This window comes from Phaethon lepturus, unplaced genomic scaffold (assembly GCF_000687285.1).
Source record: "Phaethon lepturus isolate BGI_N335 unplaced genomic scaffold, ASM68728v1 scaffold7044, whole genome shotgun sequence".
Classification (NCBI taxonomy): domain Eukaryota; kingdom Metazoa; phylum Chordata; class Aves; order Phaethontiformes; family Phaethontidae; genus Phaethon; species Phaethon lepturus.
Genome location: NW_010533892.1, coordinates 9,030 through 30,086, shown reverse-complemented (window position 1 = coordinate 30,086; position 21,057 = coordinate 9,030). Strand labels below are relative to the sequence as shown.

The 21,057-nt window shown below is 40.4% G+C and overlaps 1 protein-coding gene across 1 annotated transcript in view; it reads right to left on the bottom strand.

Moving 5' to 3' along the window:
- KALRN (kalirin, RhoGEF kinase) overlaps positions 1-21,057 on the bottom strand; it is a gene marked incomplete at both ends in the record, with an annotated part of 118,096 nt that overhangs the window by 91,082 nt on the left and 5,957 nt on the right. The window contains 2 exons of the mRNA XM_010285342.1: positions 6,261-6,435; positions 12,439-12,608. Of these exons, the coding sequence (XP_010283644.1) occupies positions 6,261-6,435; positions 12,439-12,608 (345 nt within the window). The remainder of the gene's footprint in view (positions 1-6,260; positions 6,436-12,438; positions 12,609-21,057) is intronic.

The window sequence follows — 21,057 nt, the reverse complement described above, 5'->3', positions numbered from 1 at the left end:
GTAGTCTTGTTTAATGCCAATCAGAAAATTTTGTTTGCCAATTGAAGGAGGTGGAGAGGGGAAGTGAGGAATCAAGCAGAAGAAAATAAATGTTATATGGTGAATGAATCACATAGGAGCTGATATTTTAAAGTATGGGCTGAGGAAGGGCACGTGTGGAGGAGGGAGAGAAAGTTCTATCCTGGGAGCAGGAGCTATTAACACAGCGAGAGTGGGCTCGTGAGAGGGACCTGACAAAGAGTAAAGACTCTTGGTAAGAGCAAACAAATGTAGGAGGGCGGTTGCAAGAGAAATTATGGTGCAAGTAGGAGGAACAACAAAGGCAAGAAGAGTGGGTAGAGCATGGGGACGAGGCAGGGCAGGTAGAACAGTCACACAGACAGAAGGCAGATCTGTACAGAACTCAGAATCAAGAAAAGGGGATATCTACCTTATTTCAAGAGGAAAAAAAAAAGTGGCAGCCGTACAAATGGAATGAACCAAGACTAAGGATGGAGGAGATAAGAGGTCAGATATGATCCAGGAAGGAATCAAAACAAGGTAATTCTGATCCCTGGATGCTGAGGGAGTGTCTGCAAGTGCAGAAAGAAAGGGATTATAATGGAGTAGGGGAGACCAGAACTCTAAGGTACATACTAGGTATTGGGCACCAAGGATGCCAAGGGGAACAGCACTTGGCTCTGCTTCAGCGTTCAGAGCAGGCTAGAAGAGCAGAGGACTGAAAGTGACAGTATAAGTGGATCTATGAGCAGACTAATACTGAAGGTATATAGTAGAGGAGATGTAGGTAGGAAAGGGTGAATGAAACTGTCACTGCTACAGATCAGGTAAGCAGAAAGCTTGCTGTTCCTCCTTCTCAGGCCTTGGTTTGGACTGACACTGTGCAGTATGACAATTCTGTCACCCATTTTTTTGACAAGAAAAAGAGATGACACACTGGTTTAGTGGAGACCTGGGCCACTGAAGTATGAAAAGGCTGTCACAGTGATGATTCTGCTATGGTGCTTTTGGCTCCTGAATCCCAAAAATATCAAGAGAAACAACGGAATTCAGCTCCAAAAGGCAGGGTGCCCAGGACAGCCTAGTGCTTGCCTTTTCTTAAAATGAAGTAATGTGCAGTTTGAAAACTAGCTATATATGGGGGAAAAAAAAAACTCACTAAGCATGTAACATTATAGGATTCCAGCTTTCCAGCTTATGAACAGAAGAGGCTGAATTTTTTCTTACCATTCCCTTTCTTTCAAATGCATCTCAAGATCTCTGTAACTCTTGTTTCTAATAAAGCAGCTCATATCTGAGTGCCAGCTGTAAGTCAGTGAGGGGCTATATCTTGTACATTCATGCAGGCAGCTAATTCACTTGAAAGATCCTGCTAATGTTATAAACCTGGAATGGGAAACTCAAGTGAGTTGTAAATAACAGTGAAGTAAACTACTGTGAAAGCTGGCTCCTGTTTTCATCTAAACTCATGCTCAGGGACGGATGCAAACAGCCAGAAGTGCCAGCAAGTGAAGTCAAGGCTGAAAAAATTAATTAGCAGGTGAAATGGAGCCAAAGAGATTGAATGGTGGAAAATTAGATATCCAGCAGGTGATGATTTTAGTGATCATAAGGCTTTTTGAAAGGTAACAAGTAGTATAAAAGACCAAATTGTATCAAATTGTACAGTGGGAACCCCCATAATCCCTTCCAGAGCTATGTCTTGGCCTAGGAACTACATCGCTCTGAGACTACAGTGCATAGGCTCTGTCTAGCATTGCAGAGATCCATATGCATCGCAGGGAACAAAGCAACACACACACACAAGAGGAGCTGGGCAGCTCTGGGAAAGGGAGAGGGAAGTTTCTTTGGAGATAACCAACAACAGTTGCCAGACAGGTATTGGCTGAGATCATTCCTGTTCTCAGTCACAGAGTTTTATAGAGGCCTACAGGTAAATTTGATCATCTCTCTACAAAAGCTATAATGAAAAAATATGCAGAAAGACTCTGGGTGGCAGTAATTTTGCTAGGGGTTGAAACTCAGTGCATTTTACCATTCGTTTCCTGTGCATTTACTCAGCATTTTACCGTATATTAGCATTCATCTCAATAATGGTTAATAAGCCTTTATATGACTATTTCTGAAGCAAGGGACAAAGTGTACTTTACAAATTTTACTGAGGATATAACTCTGGAATGAGATTGTGCTTCATATGTATAAAGTGCTCAGCGTGGTGCCAGCACTGCCGCTAACGTCTGCCAGCTATTGTCCCTTGAGTCTTACACCCTATCTCCTCATAGTGGATCAGCTACCACATTCACATTGCGTGAGATCTCCTGAGTTACTTGGTTCGCTGTACGAACTCAGTTGAAGTCTGTATCACACAGAAAGACCAACCATATAATCCTAATGAGCCCATCTTGTCTTGAAATGCGCAATGACTTGGTAAAGGAGTAAAATATATCAGTCAAAGTTAGACACTTCCTAAAGAAAGCACAGGCTGTCATTTTATGGTTTTAAAACCTAAGGCAGAATAGCCTCCCACAGGTATAGCTAGGCGCTCTCATGTTCCCGCTACATCTGTTTCCAGGTGTTGTCATAGTTTGGATTTCATAATTTACTCCAAGAAGTCAGAGCATAAATATCAGTCAATATAATGAGATTAAGGCAAGAATGAACAGGGAGCGCATGCTATATGCCTGTGGATTCATATGCAAATTCATAACTGCCAAACCTGCCTTGACTCAAGTACAACACAAAAGCTGTCCGTGCGGCTTAGAAGTCCGTAGAACTCCTAAATGAACACAGCTGGTCTGCCCTGCCAAAGAAATAGGCAGGTGGCTTCTCTTTATGTAAAATACTGTTCCTGAAGACAAAATGCAACAATAGTTGGCAGATTTCACTGAAGCACAAATAAAGGTCCAATGATGTCTAAATAGTTGGAAGTACGTGTTGCGCATGCAGTAATTGTTAATTCTGAAGTTTGTCTGGACTCCAAACCTCTGTAAAGATTATAGAAAATCTCAAAAACCAGAAGTGCTACAAAGCAGATGGGTACAATGCAAGTTTAGGAAGGAGTGCCAAAGGAAAGGGTTTGCATTATTAATTAGAAAGGAGAGAGTGTAGTAGGGAAAATTAACAGAATCAAAAATATTTCATACCAAAACTGCATGGAAAGAGACAACACAAGATGTAGCTATTCTCTGAGACAGAGCTCTAACGTGCAATCTTCCCTAAAGCTGCTGGAAGCAGGTGGGCTCCCACAGCTGCATCCCTCTGGCTTCCACTAGAGATACAAGTTTTGTCTCTCACCAGAGTTCCCAGGGAAGGATCCTCATCATAAGGGATTCCCTGGAGCACAAGAACCCAAGAACCAAGGGTGAGAACAGAGACCTTAAAGAGGAAAAATGAGAAACTCAGTGCTCGACAAGACAGAAGCAGCAAAGAGGACAAAGGCGTTCAGGTTTGGGAGGTGGAGGGCCCAATTCTTGCAGATGGTTTGTGTGAGCACAGGAAGGAGAGAGAGAAACGTGGCTGCAGCAGGTTGATGGGTTTCCTTAGGGGTGTGTTCAGTAAGACACTGCTCTTTGGACAGATGGAAGGGGGCTTATTTAGACTAGAAAAGGAGAAATATATTTGACAACACATTGTTTCACTATTCTTAGTCTATGCAGGACGTAGGCTATAATGGAAATTAAAAGATAAATACTTTCCTAGTTATAGCTCAAGCTGCTTTTCTTTAATACAAAAAAATACTTAATTTTCTATTTTAAATTTCATCATCTTTTTCCCTTAAAAGCTTAGAACAGTCAACCACCAGAAATACTACATGCTTTTTATTTATGGTGATAAACAAAGTGTTTTTGCTTCTCAATAATGGCATGAGATAATTTTGCTAATTTTGATAACAGTTTCCCACTGACTTGGAATCTTTATTATACAGCTGAGGCAACTGACTGCAATCTACTTTCTAAGGATCATTATGGTGTCAATTTGAGCCCATTCAGCTGTTGCTTGAAATGCGTAGCGTACATGTGTCATTTAATATTTTATTTCAAATTGCCTTTCTTTTTATTATCTATCAAACTGTTTTTCTTGCTTAAGCACTAAATGTACATATAAAATTTAAGATGCTTGTCTGGATATATTTTTCGCTGTGTGTTGAGTTATAAATTAAATGTCATAATTGTTCTAAAATTAAAAAAAAAAGTTCTTCAGAAAGAGGGAGCTTTCTAAATAAAATCATCTGCACATAGACTCCCTATGAAACATGTTCTCGGATTTCCTTGTAATATTAATCTTGCAGAGGGAATTCAGATGTTCTTATGATAAAAAAATAGCAAATCTACAGTGACAACTAAGTAACTATTTTCTTTAAAATCTTTTCTAGCTAATCTGATTTTAGAAGACTCTGAAGCACATTTCCAATTTTACATGTCTTAATGTATCACAGCCACTCCAAATGTCTCCGAATGCACAGAAGTAAGATTCATGCAGAAACAAAACATAGGGATCCACATAGTATTTCCATCTCTGGCACCACATATGGAGGGGACTAGGATAAGTCACATTATCTCCTGATGCCTCGATTCCCCATCACTAAAGCAATCCATGGTGGTAATGGCCTTTGAGATCTTTGATTGAAAGAAAAAGAATTGAAAATAGTGATTTAAAAAAAAAAAAATTCTAGGTTCAGACCTAGAATTTGCAGTGAAACAGGCAGAGATCTTAATGAATAACTCACACGAGTTTACCATATACTGCCTACAGACACATTTGTGTGTTCCAGTATCGCATACTGTTTTTAATTTTTTTTACTTCGTTATTGCAAACACAGGTGCCCTTTATAGGTCAGTACAAGTATATGCATTCACACCCCATTTACATCTTAGTCTCAATTATTCAGTCTCAATTATTCAACATTTGCCACACAACTGTATCAAAATTTCTTCTATTTAAATATAGGAGATACTACAGTTACTGCAGGGTCTTGAATTTTGACTATAGCATTCTTAAGGCACAGTATGTTATCTGACATGAAATACATACATTTATACTTATACACACACACTCACAAAGAATACTGTCTCTCAATATCAAGGAGGCTGTGTATAACTGGTAAGTAAAATGAAACTATTCCAATTTACATAAATAACAAGCACTGTAGAACAGACTTCAGTACAATACCTAACTATGCAGTCACAACACAAAAGCTCAGATACTCCTCACTGATTTCTATCCCTGACATCCAATTATAGATCAAGACACCTAAAATCCTCTGTTTCCAGCCTTTTATTCCACTGCAATTCATCATGCCATGTCCATCATGCCAAATAAACACAAAGTATAACACAGCATTCTAAGGCTCTTATTAATTACCAGTACCCAACTTGAGATTACGTACAGATTTACAAACAATACCTTCGGGAATATATCATCATAAAACACTTAAAAAAGTGCTCCAGGAACTGAACAAGCACCGGTGGGATATAGTAGGAGGAGCACACCCCAGAAGGGATATAAGCGCTGACACATGGCTTTCATGGATTTTATGCACAAGTTAATTTACATGTTGCCTTTTTTGCATCATGTCCTATCAGAATTACAGCAAGTAATTAATGAGATTGGCTGGGGTGTCTTTTAAAGTTTCTCTGTCCAAGAATACTTTAATTATTAATACTTTGATGAGTTTCCTGTCCAGTGTTTTTGATTTCAAAATAGAAGTACAAAACAGAAGTGAAAGATCTTTTTTTGCATGGGGACATAAAAATACACTTTAACTTTCCCCTCTTTTTTTTTCCTTTTCAAATAAATCCACTGTGATGCTTAAAAAGCCCAGCTTTTAAATATCTTTTCCTTTCATGCATAACATGTTTTTTTTCACTCAGTGGTTTAAAGCCAAGCATGTATCTCTTTGTACGCATCTATGTATGTATCTGGAGAGACAAACCTCGCTAATAAGCGATAGAGAACTTTAAAATCCCTGAGTGACTAGTATCAGTAAAGAGTTACAACAGGGATGTCTTCACTGCAAAGCAGGCAGATTCTCAGCATAGTCAGTTAAGCAGACACGAATCTATTTCAGTGCCTTCTAGCAGTATATCCTAAAACATATTTTTTCAACATTCTGAATTTAAAACCTGGTTGTAACTCTCTCTCTTCCTCACTGGGCAGCTGAGCACAATCAGACAGCTCCAGGTGTATCTTAACAGGGTATGTATACATATACTCCCTCTCCCACACCTTTATCCTTCTCAGGTCATGCAGCCAGCTCTTACCTCAATGGTGTACTGTTCAAAAATCCGGAGCTGAAGGAAAATATCTAGCTTAATCTTCCTCTCATGGAAAAGCTCTTCCATCTGTACCTGGGCCTCGTCGAGCTGCTGAAGGACAGATTCAATGTGGCTGATGGAGCTATTGTGTGGAGTCTTATTGTTGGAAACGGCAGAGTCCCTGTAGCAAGGCAGAAAGCATAGTTAAAGCAGGCAAAAGAGCAAGAACTAGACATTTATGATTCTGTGTGCTGCTGAGAAGCAAACCCAAGCACAAAGAGCCAAGGGAAGGTATATGCAACACTCATCTCTTCTGCTTGCTGAAATCCTGCAGCTCCTGAGCGCGGCACAAAGTTTGAACACGGGGATCATCCTTTCTTGTGTCGTGACACTGCGACCTTACACACTTGGGAGGAGAATGACACATCAATCTCAATGGCTCTCTTGAGGAAACTGGCTGGCAATCCCCTTTAATCCTACAGAGTGACCTGCTCCAGCCTACACTCACACCAAGCTCAGAGATATTATTTAGCCCCCTGGACTTTTACAAGTTAATTTTGTGCATTTGCTTTATTACTTACAGCCTAATTGAATCAGAGTTACCAGCATTTTAGACCAAGGGGTAGGGATGCCTTGATTTCCTCTGGATTATGCAGTACAGCAACAGATGCAGGATACTGTGCAAAAAACTCCATTGAAGGAAAACACCTTTCAAACACTGTAAGACAGTTTAACTTGTCTTTTCACTAGAGTAAGTGAAATGAGACATGCCTGTGATAGGTCAGATACTGCTCCATTTACACCCTCCATATAAAGGGAGCAGAAGTGAGCTAGCCCTTTAACTGGTGGGCTAGGGCCAAGGGGAAGTTTGCTGTACTTGAAAGAAGTTTTAGCATGGACATAGAACAGTCCTGACAGTTTCTTTCCTATTTGTGCTCTCACATATATTAATAGGCTCACCTACAGTCCCTTACATCTCCAGTAAATTTTTTCCCAGTGAGTGTTTTATGCACAAAGATCCTTTGCAGACATAAATGGCTGAAATTTCTCCTCAAATGTGCCACAAAAGGTCCCCCAACTTTAAAAAGAACTAGAAAGGAAACTCTGAAGCCATAATTTAATCTTGGCTTTTGTACTTCAGCTAAAACAAGATTTAGATGCAATGTTTTCTTCCGTCCATCCCACTTAATGTGATAGCAGTTGCATTATTTGTTATACTTAAACCAAGCCAACTGAAAACCCTATCAAATACACTGTTGGAAAAACCTGCGCACTGGTAGGATAACAGGATGAAGTGGGTAAACCAGCAGGTTTTACTGTTAACATTCCCATCAATCTCCAGTTCTGCCTTGGAGAAGGTGAGGGAGACAATTGCAAATCCAACAGCATATATTGGACTCCTGGTGCACGAACAAACTCCCACATGTGCAGCAAACTGGCTGACAATATTGGAAGACAAGCAAAATGTCAGGTAATGCTGCTAGGTCACCCCATTATCCCACAGGGACCAAAAGCAGCTGGGAGCCATTCTTCTGGCCAGCTAACCTGGTCTGCTGAGTGCAGGTGCCCACAGAGTCTCCCCACTGTGGAAGAGCGCTAGCGCATTCACAATTTTTAGGTTTTTATTTCCCTTTTCTGGTTTGAATTTTTCCTCCATAAACATCTAGCAAAGCATTTGTACTTCTCTACAGAGCTTGACTGAATTTCTTGTTCTTTGCAAATTATCATCACGTAGGGTCAGATCAAAACAACGTACAGTCAACTTAGATGTTAATTGAACACTGTCAGTGAGCATAATAGAGCATAAAAAAGTATAACCTTTTACAGATGCCTTAAATTGTGTGTCAGTGCCTAGTTTCAGAGTCATTTTAGGTAAGTTTAAAACACACCTTTGAGGTTCTAAGGCAACAAAACACACAGGTTATTCTGTTTTCATTATGTGTCTTGAAGGAACAGAACAAGCATTTGCCTGAACATCTTAGCCTAAGAATAAAATTTAAAATACAGAATACTATTAACTGCATAGTAGTTTGCCATTTGGATGTGTTTCACCTCTTTTTCCTCAAATACTTTTTGTTTGATACACTGAACTTCAGGTGCTCCAGCATTATTCTGAAACAAGTACTATCAACTTCTGTTGCTTATGAGGGGATGTAACACCCATATTACTCTCTCCGGGTGATATGGTTTCTGCCCCACTCAATCTTGTGTTTTCACCTTACTGGTGACCACAAGACCTCTCTGCCTCCACATTAGAGCTGTACAGAGGAAGGATGAATGAAGATAACAAGGTGAGATTTTGAAACTACAGCTTAATCGGAGGCCACACTCAATCAAGTGCTGTTTCCTTCAGTCAGCACCTGTCTTCTTCAAAAGGACATGAAATATGTCTTCAAGTGCAGGATTATTACTATTCACATCTTATCTAAATGACTCAATGAATTATTCAAGACTGGTGTTGAATAATCTCTCACAGGATCTAGAGACACGCTTGGTTTTAGAAATTCTTTTTCATTAAATATGTCACTCCTCAAATCAAGCCACACTCACATTTCAGTGGCTGATGCAATACAAAAATTTAAGTGTAATAATCTGGTATTTTTTCACAAGCTCCTCAGATAAGGTCGTGACAATCCCTATATAGTCTGATTTGAGAAAGATCTCTTTCCAGAAGAGGAAATTTCTGAGATTGGATGCTTCCACCACAAGATTTCTTGCCCTGTCTGGTGATGAGAAATTCTGGGAAAGAATTCATAGAAGATCCTTACTAGTCTCTGAAAGGTTATGCATTCAAGTTATAAAATGCAGGGAAATTATTGGAAAAAAAATACAAAATAAACTTTGGGGAACATAAAATTGGGCTTAGTGCATTGCTGTTGAGTTTGTTCAGAATGAACACTGCGCTCCTGCAATCACATTCAGTGCTTTAATTGGGAGAAAGCTTAATGAAACATACCTATTATTAAAAGCTCATGTGCTGAATTACTGTAAAGAAGGCAAGGTACATAATTACTCACTTTCTTTTTTTGCCCCTAACATTCCTGTTCTTTCACATCTCACTGGACCAAGTGATTGTTTTGCCTTCCACAGATATGCAGAAATATTGACCCCAGCAGCACTCCTAGAAATGCAGTTCAAAAGATTTGCTTTGTGTTGACTGCTGAGAATGATGATCGCCTTAGTAAAACACTGATAAGGAAGAGTGAAAAAAATGCTTCCAATGCGTTTCCATGACATGTACAGTGTTGCTAGCCAGGCCTGTTTTATTCCTGACAGGTATGGTCTTCTGATGCAGTCACTAAAGGCCCTGAAGACCTTCTGTGAAGAGCAGTCCCAGGCATTGTATTTAACTAGTTCAGGCAGCTGAGCTTTTCCTAAGCTATCCTGAGGAGACACAGAATGCTATTACACAAATGATCTTCTCTAAACCAATATCTGTTCTCTCAGAGGTAAGGACAAGAAACATAAAATTTTTCAAAGCCCCATTGGTTTTATTGGTATTAAGCTGTGCTATGACATGCTTGGTAAGAGCAGTGTATTTCACTCTCTTCATTGTTGTAGCATTTGCAATCTTCAGCTATTCTTCACAGCAGGTAGAAGGTGATCCACACTGTGAAACGCAATGCTGGGTTAAGGAAAGATTGCAGCATTTCTAGTTTTTCCTCCTTTCTTTTACCTGTGTGTTCTTTACTTTTGCCAGCAGCCATAAAAGCTGTTAGAGTGGGGGCACACAGAGGTGGTTTCGTGTTTTTCTTACACAGTTCTGCTTCACTTTTTGAAGGAGTCCAGGATCACATCACAGGCATTGCAGTTAGTCAGAGTGCTCAAAAGCAACACTTGAATCGGAGATCGTCCTGACAGTTCAGCTCTGCAAATCTTTGCGTGTGTTCAGGGCCTCTGTCCTTCAGACAACTGTTCTCTCTCTGTTTGGTCTTAACTTTATCAGAAGCAGGGGATCACTTTGCACAAACATGTTCACCCTGTTCCACCTTGCTCACTGCCCAGAATACAAGCCAGACCCCCAAAACAACATTTCTTTGTTAAGAACAGCTACCACAAAACTTGTCTTGGCATTTCACAAATGTTTAGTCATGACACCAATTCCAAATAAGTCTCAAACCTGAGGACTCTCTTAATTTTCAAAGACTGAAACTAAGAATTGCTGAAGTTTATATTAAAAAAAGCTGAAGTCCCACATGCCATCTCCCAGTTCACTTCTTCCCCAGCATTGGTCTTGCAGCCACTACATCAGCCTTTCTCCAATAATTGCTATTCATACTTGATGCTCCACTGACTTCTCAGCTCCAAATATCATCCTGGCCACTCTCCAACTCTGCATGCCACTTTCCTACTGATTCAGGTGCGGGCAAAAAGCTTTTAGGCCAATCCCACAGGCAGCACCAGGACTCCTTCAATATAGACACTTTCTGCAGCCACAAACCACACCACACTCCACCTGATGGGCTTACACAGGGTGCCTTTCAGGCTCTTCTCCATGGGTGTTCGTGTTGAAATGATGACCGATAGGTGGGAAAAGCAACAAAAAAATTTAGTCCAGAGTTTCACTGCCATTTTGGTGATGTCATAGATAGGCCTAAAACTTTGCATAAAGTTTCTTTGCATAAAGTTTCTTTGCATAAAGTTTCTTTGCATAAAGGGAAATTACCATGCAGACCTTTGACTGACCTGTTATGGCTGGCCATACATACATTCTTATCTAAAACCCCCTCCTTCTGGCAGCTCACTTACCAAACACAGCATATTTCCTTCCTACTTATCTCATAAGCCAAGATGAATGGACGGATGGAGCGCAGCTATGTCTACTCCTGATCCTTCCTTTCCAACTCTGATCTCGGCAAGCAATACCACAGCTCAGGTCCCTCGCTCTCCCCCTGGGATGCAGGCAAGCCACATACAGCAAGACTAGGAATTTACACAGGTTCTCCTGTGTGGCTGCCTAGGGCTGAATGACAATCAAAACCTAGAGAGGTCCTTTCAAATATCTCATATTTTTTTTCTGACCCAGTGGAGAAGACTTTGCATCCAGGGTGGTAGGAAAAAGCATAGAGGAAAGCTCAGCACATGACTGCAGTAGAAGACTCAGGGAAACCCAGGAGGGCTAGTAAGGGCAGAGGTGCACCAGGGACCTTCATTATCTACTCTGCTCTGAAGCACCTTAGGCTTTTGCTATCCTGACTCATGCTTTTCTGCACTTCTTATGTGGGAACTGAAGGCATCAGATTAGGAAAGCTCAGGGGGAGGAGGATGACATAACTCTCTGGGACAGACTCCGGTGAAATGTATAAGACCTGGCAGATTTGCATATTTATACATCTATACACAATGTACACACTACATACACGTAGATAAGGACAATCTGTAACAATACAAAGATCTAAAGGATAAGCGATGTATTGGACTTGGTTTTGAGCTCAGTAACATCACTTAAAAGCAGCAAAACTCCACTGCTGTCAACCAACTTAAAGCCACAGAAAACCACTGTAAATAATAACAAATGAGAGATATCTCACAGCTACAAGTTTTGTGTAAGCTTACTCTGCAAACATTTGCTCTACTACAATTACAGACTGAGAAAGCAAAAAAAGCCAGCCCCAACTTCTTGGAGCCAGTCTCTTCATGTATTTTAAGTCATGCAAAATAAGCTGTTTTGATTCATAATGCAAGTAGAACTAGCAGTATAAGACACTCTTTGGCAGTATGAATAAACCCCACATGGGCAAAGATAAATAGAAGGGTGCTGCATGCAAAATGAAAGAGTGAAGACTGTTAGACACATGTATATTTTATTAGGAGGAATACACTTCTCCTACATCAGGAGTAACCACATAAAACACAAGGCCTCCGCATACAACCATTTAACAATCTTCTATAAATACCAGCTAAAAATATTCACCTGAAACACATTTGTTTCAGTTCACTTCAATGTGCCTATAAATAATCTTTCTGTCAAACAGGAACCCATGCTGATCCACAGACTACTCAGTCCACATAAATCACTCCCTGCAATTTCAATGAAATACTCAAAGAATTTGAAGAATCATAAATAGGAAAAGAATTAATAAACTCTCTCAATTAATTCTAACTTACAGTTCCCTATTTATGTACACCTAGACCACAGCACACATCAGATTTCTCAATACCTGGCCTCCAGGTGGATGCTTACCTGAGCTGTTGGATTAGATCTTCCCCTTCTTTAATAACATTGAGGGTAGCATCCAAGGTGGCTGTTTGTTGTTGCTGAAACTGCTTGATAAGCTCCTGAACTGCATCCACAGAGTCAGCACAGACATCCTCTAAAAGCTCCTTCTGCAGATCTTCCATCCATGTCCACAGCTGGGAAGGAGGGGAGGGAAATATAAATCAGAGAGGGATTGAGAGTTAACCCTTTTGCTCTCTAATTCCAGATCAGTAACCATTAAGTAGGGCTGCATGTTTCACGGGAAAACTGACCTAAAGTTTCTAAAACCAAAAAGATGCATTGGTTATTGAGTCTGGTTGATGCAATCCCATTTTAAGCAACAAAGTAAAATAAATACAATATCAGGTAATTTATTCCAAAATTTTCAGTTTATTATATGACAGCAACTAATTATATTATTCTGATTAACCCTTTACACAAGCAACAAATTGTAATGCCCTACAGCTGTGATAATCTAACCCTTTCAGGAGCTGCGTGCTATCAGCTGCTATTAATTTCACATGCAGCTGAAGCCTGTTGCAGAACAGACCTAAAATCTTTGGTATGTATGTATGGTACTGGCTGAAGTCTAGCTGTGCCTTCCCAGGCAGAAGGTTTTGTGGAGTGGTGTGTGGGTTTGTTTTTTTTTGTTTGTTTGGGTTTTTTATGGGTTTCTGCCACTTACCTCTCACCTCCTCAAAATGCACCTCAGATTCTGCTTTTTAACTTTGGGAAAATCCAAACATAGGAGACAGCAATATTGCTAATCAATCTCACGCGGATCCCTTAATCTTAAATAGTCCCAACTACCAATTTCAAAACAACAACAACAAATCATTTGACTAAGTGCTTAGATGAGAATTTGCAGCCAGCTGTTCATCAGAGATCTGGAGAGTGGCAGGCAAGCCCCAGCAGCCTCTTGGTGGCTGTAAAGGCTCAAAGCGAACCGAGGTTTCCCCTTTAAGCCTGCTCGGAAAAGTGAGTGTAAAATTGCGCCAACTGAGCCGGCAGCCTGCCAGCAGACCCTAATGACTCCACCAGAGAGGCTGTCTTCTGTGCCACGCTGCCCCATTAACCCACATTCTGCTGGTATATTCCGCAAGGTAGCGGAGAAGTACAGGAGCGGGAAACAACGCGTTGCACCAGCGCGCTGGGGAATGCCGGGGGATGCGGTGCCGGCGGCAGCGGGGCTGTGCTGCCTGCCGTTGCAGGGAGCTGCGAAGCAGTTTGTCTCAAAGGGAGCTAGAGCAACACACGAAGCAGTCGACAGACGTTGTGTGGGGGTGGCAAAAGAGCTGGTAAAAACGTTCCTGTTCAAAACGAGGTGCGCTGGGTCCCCCATCCTACAGGATTTCTTCTGAGATGGCGAATTCTGCACGTGCGTGTAAAACAAGAGGAGGAGAGGGACGTCTTAAATGCCAGCTGTCAAGGCTTCTCTCAATTAGCGTCCAAACCTAAGGCCAGTCACCGAATGTTACGCTATACGCGTGCCTCTGACCTCAAGGATATCACCCTGGTCTGAACCAAAATAATCAAAATCAGAACCTGTCCCAGAACTGCTCACGATAGGAGAAAACGGAAAGCCTGACTCTGGGCACTCTGTCCCCAACTCTGCTACTGACTCCTTGCTTGACAGACTTACAAAACAGAATTTTAAAACATATGCCTAATTTGAAGGCTTTTCAGTTAGATCTTCAGAGTCAGCTTTGACTATTTTAGGTAAACGCCTCTGTTTATTCATAAATAGCATAATCATAATGGCCTGCCCTACTACTGGCCCCAAATGGAATGTCTTTGCTCAGGTTATTTACATATTTTCACATTCTCAGGAGAAAGGCATGATATAAAAAGGCAACTACTAAGAAAAGAAACAAATATAATTAAGTAGTCAGGCTTGTGAAATGAATTAAAAGAATGAAAACCTAACAGAGCTTTTTCATTTGTGGCCTAAGGTCCAGGTGCTAAACTTTGGGAAGGCACTGTAAAGGAAAATGCATTAATGCCTTTATGTATGAATTACATTCAGAATCTTCCTGGTTTTGATCTGATGCCTGTACCTGCTCAAACAGTAGGGACAGCTGGACTCTAACAGGTGAGGACCACGTTGTTCGGGAATATTACTTTCGCTGCTTATCAGATCTTCACGTAACAGAGCATTTTATAAATATAGAAGAGAAAAATGGCCATGCGTATAAATTATCCTTCTGTTTCAAGTTGGGAAAGCCAGTAGTTTTTTCATTTCTTGCTGTTCTTCATCATATTTCATTTTTCCACTTAAGATAACAAAAAAAGCTCAGGGAATTTCCTTTACAAAAATGAAAGTGAAACTGAGAACTTGCTTCATCGTCAGGAATCTGCTGTTTTCTTGAAATGATCATGTTAGAAAGGGCAGAGGAGAACGTTTCCAATCCCCCACTGCGACTTCAGAGGAAAACCCTGTTTTCAAAGCTGTCTCCAGAACCCAACTTTCAGCAGCAGCTAAAAGGATTCAGACATTTAAGGTCCTAAGTCACTTTTTGAGTACGCTTCTCTAAATCAAAGCAGTTTTGAAATACTTAAACTGTACTGTACTCACCTGGAACCAAAATATTCATTAATTTCAGAGAGCACTCAAATATATTAACTCACATTAGCTTCAGATGTTTCCATTATGACCTCTGACTGTAAGGATTTGCATAATAAAATCTATCAGAATTTAGGTCATCCTTGATTCAGAGGTCTTTAATCCTTTGGACTCCACCAATCCCTGGGGAATCCTAATACAAAGAATCAGTCAATATTAATAAGATTAGTAAGATCTTTCAGGAGCAATTTACAATAAAAACCTGATTAAAAACCTCCTAGGTTATGTGCTACAACTAACAGCACCTGAAAAAATTACTACCAAACCCCACTTGTGAACGCCACAGCAATGAAAAGATGAACTCCATGTCATTGCAACACCAGAGTCAGAAGAGCTGTTAATCATAAAATAGAAATCACATCCTCTTTGTCAGAGCTCAGGAAAATCAGTCTCTAGTAGGGCTTGATGTTTAATTCCAAAGCAACTATTCAACTGATTTTAAAAAATCCTAACTATTAAAACCCCAAATCATTAGACACCTTGTGCATTTATTAATTTGTGCTGTGACCCACTCTAAACAGCTAGCTAGCTTAGACTGAGTGAACCATTTCAATTTTTCATTGAAGTTTGATGTATTACACAGGACAACTATTATCTCCTACTTGCAGAAACTGACTTTCTTTTTTACTCTTAGCATGAGAAAAATTTGTCAGCACCTATCCCATTCACATACATACTCCAAACTACTGCTAACGTATCACTTGATCCCGTACAGAGGGTGTATGTAGATGCATGCAGACATTTCAAATACTAACACCATATCTCCACATCCAGCTGTGGTGACTTTCACTAAGCTTGCCAGTGATGCACATGTCCAGGAAAGGAGATCACCTCCGCGTTGTCTTACTTAACATATACTAAACCAAAGATACAAAATCCTAGAAAACAGTGAAGAAATAACACAAAAATAATTTTTGTGCATCCTTCAAACTGACCTATGCTTTGGTATGATTAATTGGATATGGAAATACTAACGCATTAGTGGTACAACCTGAATTAAGCCCATCAGACAGAGAGATCTAGCCACAAACCTGACTCATGCAAACTACGTCTAAAAATGTTTTAGTTGTCAGCTACGTAGAAGTCTAAGGGAAATGCCTAGCCTTAAAACATCCATGCTGAAGGTCCATAGAGGCTCCAGAACTGAAGCTTTATTTATCAAGCTAACCATCGATTTAAATAAGAAAAACAATTCTCTTCTGATTATTAGACCAGCGGAAAAGAAGAATGACACTGCCCCCCTCCCCGCTTCTTTTGGGGGATCATCTGGCACCTCTCATGCATTGTAGCATCTTCTGCGTCCATCTTGGATATAAAACACAGGCAGTTTCCCTCCATCCAAGAGACAATACGGCTCTTTATTCCCAGCTATTTCATCTGATGCAATACCCTTCATTTTACTCAAGTACTTAATGAGACCACTTACCGGAGGTTTGAAGGACATCTGTGCCTGTTACCTAGAAATTAATGCTTCTGACTTAGAGCAAGGGACCACTTTAAACAAAATCTAAAATCTAAAGAGATTGCTAAGAAAATCTTGCCTGCGTGTTTGGAATAACTATTAAACACCCAGTATTTATACTGCTGCTATTTGCACATGCCAGAGATGAGTTTTAATCCCCTCAAAACCAGTTTAAAAACACTGAGTAATGACACCAGTGATAACCAAAGAACTAATCAGTTCAATCCATGAGAATTACCATTGTACAAGATTTTTGCTAGTCCTTCAAAGCAAGAATGTTAATGGAAACACGCAACTTTCCAGGGTATATATTCTACGCCTTCACTATGTCAGAGAAGTGTCATGTGTTGCAGAGCAGGCCCCAAAAGGATGCTCATGCCAACTCAGTAAAGTGAACATCCACCACAGCAATGAAGGCTAGAGCAGAATGCAGAATTCACTGAAATACGGGGACCCTCTTTTCCCACCTGATTTACACTGCTTCCACTCCATGAGTTGTAACATAAGTGTGCAGAGAACCAAGGACAGGTTGAGAAAAAAACCAAATACAAACAGAATTGCTCCAGAGAGAGAAGTCCATCAAGCCTATTTTCCTCTGCTACTATGCCAGGCTTATGTAGACCTATTCTGAGCAGTAACATCCAGTTTTTTCCAAATATGCATTAGGAAGTCACATAGACCTCAAGTTCAGATTAATTTATGGCAGGACTTCGTTCTTGTGTTTAAGCACCTGTTCAAGTGCTGTTGTCAATCTGGCTTCATTGCACAGCCTATAGGAAATTGCCCTTTCTATCCTCATTTCCCTGTGCAAACATGGTGGGGATGATAATAAAACTTTTCAGCACAATTAGCCTCATCAGCTGATGTTTATTCACACTTAGAATGCATCCACTGCCATTTCAGTTGGAAGAACCAATGGTTGTTATAAATTGGAAACATGTTTCAACATCTTCCAAAGTCATATTCAAACTCTCATGGAAATGTCAACAGAAACATAGAAAACAATGTACGTAATGATGAGCCGTAATGTGACCACATGCCACCAGTGAAGTGTCACACAGTGACAGCGTACCTAATAAAATGTGACGAGATGGGATATGACCAGACACGACAGATGAAATGCCACAATATGTGACTTCCATGATAAGATACAGCTGATGAGACACCTGCTGCAAGATGTTGTCAGATACCACCAAACTGGTTGGGAAGAAACAATGACTGGAAAGTAAGGGAACATTCTGTGCAAAACCCATCTGATCTCTTCCTAACCTCTTTCTTGCTTTTTCCCTTTTCCTTGCCAATTTCTTGACATTCATCCTTGGTTGGGCTGCATCTGGTGCTTCTGTATGCTGATGCTTTTAAATTAGCAACCTTGCCTATGGCAAAAGGATTTGCAATGCCTAAACATCTGATGCTTTTTCGAAGTCCTGCATGGACCAGATTGATATAGCACAAAATAATCTCCTCTCAAGGGAAACGTGATTTGGGTAGCTACACTTACATCAGAGAGTGTGTAGATCCCAGCCCAAGGTCATGTAAATGTAGTTCAGGGACTATTTGCTCTAGGAGAGAAAGTTGGCTTACAACTAGAGAATCAGATGTACATGTTCTGTGCTTTTGCTACCATCATGAATTGCAAAAACATGTTCCTCTTCTAGTATAATTCTAATTATGAATCTGGATGTAATTAACTGCAGTAATTGTACTAAGCAAATCAAATTCTGCACTTGATCATACTGATAATAGCCTTGGAGAAGTTCTTCCTACATCAGAAGATTTACTCAGATTTACACTGGTGTAATACAGTACAATTTGGTGCAGGAGGAGATTTCCATAGCTGTAAAACATACACTGCAAATTCAGCAATTTACTTAAATGCAGGTACCATTACATTTTCCTCTAAATTGTTCACTGGTTCTAAATGTTTCACTGCTGCTCAAATAGGACTTGCATTACCTCTTCCTTCTGTTCTTTTTCCAGAGACTGGCCATATCACTTGCAGCCTTACCCTGATCTGCTGCATCGAGCCTTTTGTGCAACTGTGTGCACTATGCCCTAGGAATCTCAGATCACTTGTGACAATTCTGAATCATTCTGAAACTTGCTAAGGATTAAAAAAACTGTGGGACCTTTCTCTAACCAGTCTTATTGGATCCATCAGCTTGAACCACTACACTGACACTAACCATTTTAAACTGTAGACTCCATTGCATACATGTACTTAAGGCGTCTTCTGAGTGATGAGTGAGCTACAGGAGTGTAGATGAAGACTTACTCAGTACGCAAATGATCACAGGCACTGGCTGCCCACTCTGTTGCCTTTGTACACAGAAGTAAAAGCTGCAAGCCCACAGACTGGAACTGGGAGAAGCTCATCTTCCTCAGCTTCAGGAAATCAGGAAAATGGGCTGTAATATGACTAATAAAAGGGTAATTTATGAGAGTCAGCATATGCTATTAAAGATGCTTGTAAAACACCCTTCTAGCTGCAGCATGAACCACTATTATCTGGACTGCAAGGCATACAGGCTGGAGACCCATCTCTGTAACACACAAAACACATCCAAGGGCCCTCAAAAGCTGATGACAATATTTAAGTGAAGCCAAGCAGTCAGTCAAAATGCTGGTGAAGGGCCTGAAAAATGTGTATAGGAAAGTGTGAACTTAAATGGAGTCTATAGGAATCCTTTGGCTAGCACATGGCAGGTGATGGAAAGTACCTCTTTTCCATGCAGCTGCCCTTGCTCAGTTGCAGGTTCGACTTCCTGAGGCTTGATCTATATGGCTGCATTTGCAAACATTTAGTTCTTATTACCTTGATTCTGTCTCACAATTTTTTGCCATCACAGATGGCAGAATTTTATTCACTAGCAATCTGGCCGTGCTTCAAACTCCCCTGCTCAAGAGCGGGATGTACTGCCAGGATACCACATCTCTCTCCATTGCCAGCTTCTTAATCCTTCATGAAAAAACCTTGCCTCTAGATAACAAATGGACAGGAGAGAGGGGCACCCCACACCACTCCAGCTGTCCTGATTCCTCAGTCACAGATCTTTGGTAGCTTTACAGACAAGATTTAACTGTGCAAAGAAATCACCAACATGAATGACTGGTGTATGTTTGCATTTTGGTCAAAGCCACAGTCTATGGTCTGGAGCTGGAGAGGGATTTGCTCTTATTGTGCTGCTTCATGGTAATTGATTACTGATAACCCAGAGTGAACTTTTACACAGCTCACACAAAAATAACACTTGTTAGGCCAGCAGAGCCCTCTCTACAGCCCCAATTATCAGATTGATAACAGTAAGCTGGCAACACGTGTCTTCAAGGAATCTTCCATCCAGGCAAAGGACTGCACACACGTTACCTGTACGTGCAGCTCTAGTAGTTCCCTTCTCCCACATTCTCTGCTCTCTGCCTACAAATTCAGCTCTGATGGGAATATCAGAATGTTTATGAACTGAGTACTTAATTTTTAGAAAAACCGGCATTTACTTAATCCCTTATAAAAGCACTTGTTGTTTTCACCCCCTTGTCTTGTGACTTTTCTGCTTGTAATACTACCTCCATCAAACTACACCGATTCAGCTCCCAGCAAAAACAACATCCATACTTGTAAGAGGCATAAATTTAAGGTTTGATGTTTCACAGCCCTGCAGTGAGAGGAGGGGCAGATATTTTCAGAGTCTAATTTTGTATGCTGCTTTGTATGTATTTCAGCTGTTCGTTTTAACCCATCGAAGGAACAAAATTTCTAGCTTTTGAACAAGGCATGTGGTGCTTCATTCTAACCCTGAAAAGTGCTGGGATATAAAATGGCCAGTCAGTGAATATTTTATGTGCAGAGAGGCAGTTTGGGTCATTTTTTGTTTTATGCTTTCATTGTTTTTTAAACCTGGCCACAATATGAGAAAAGGAACAAAAGCATTGTCCAGGACAGGAGTAAGTGTACAAGTGTGTAAGACAAATACTTTGTGGTAGACATCTTCAGAGACCAAGACCTTTTTGGAACTTCTAGAAGTTGTCAGCAAATGGAATTGCTAAACTGATTATTCCCTTCATCACAAGTCTCTATTATCTAATGGGCAATTGCTCTGAAATGTCAACATTAACAGTTAAAGTCAAACAACAAATTATTTAGTTCAGTAACATTAACGTTGAATCCTGGGTCAATTTACAATGAATGACAGGATTATATAATATATCCCAGAACCACTGTCATGTTTACTCCATGACTAACTTTGATTCATTCTGTCAACTCTCCTTGTGAGAGTCAAAGCAGCAGACCTGCTTCCCCCCAACTCTGCCACAACGTGAGGGCCAAGCCCTGTCAAAATTAGTGACCTACCTTGAAATAATTGCCTAATTATGATATTCAACAAAAGCAGAGAGAATTTAATTTCATAGGCCTTGATTATCAAGTAAAATTAAGTTAGAAGTACCTGCAATAAACACTGTTACTGTTCCTAACTGACAGGGTAAACGCACTCCCATTACTCACTTGAGTAACCCCACTGAT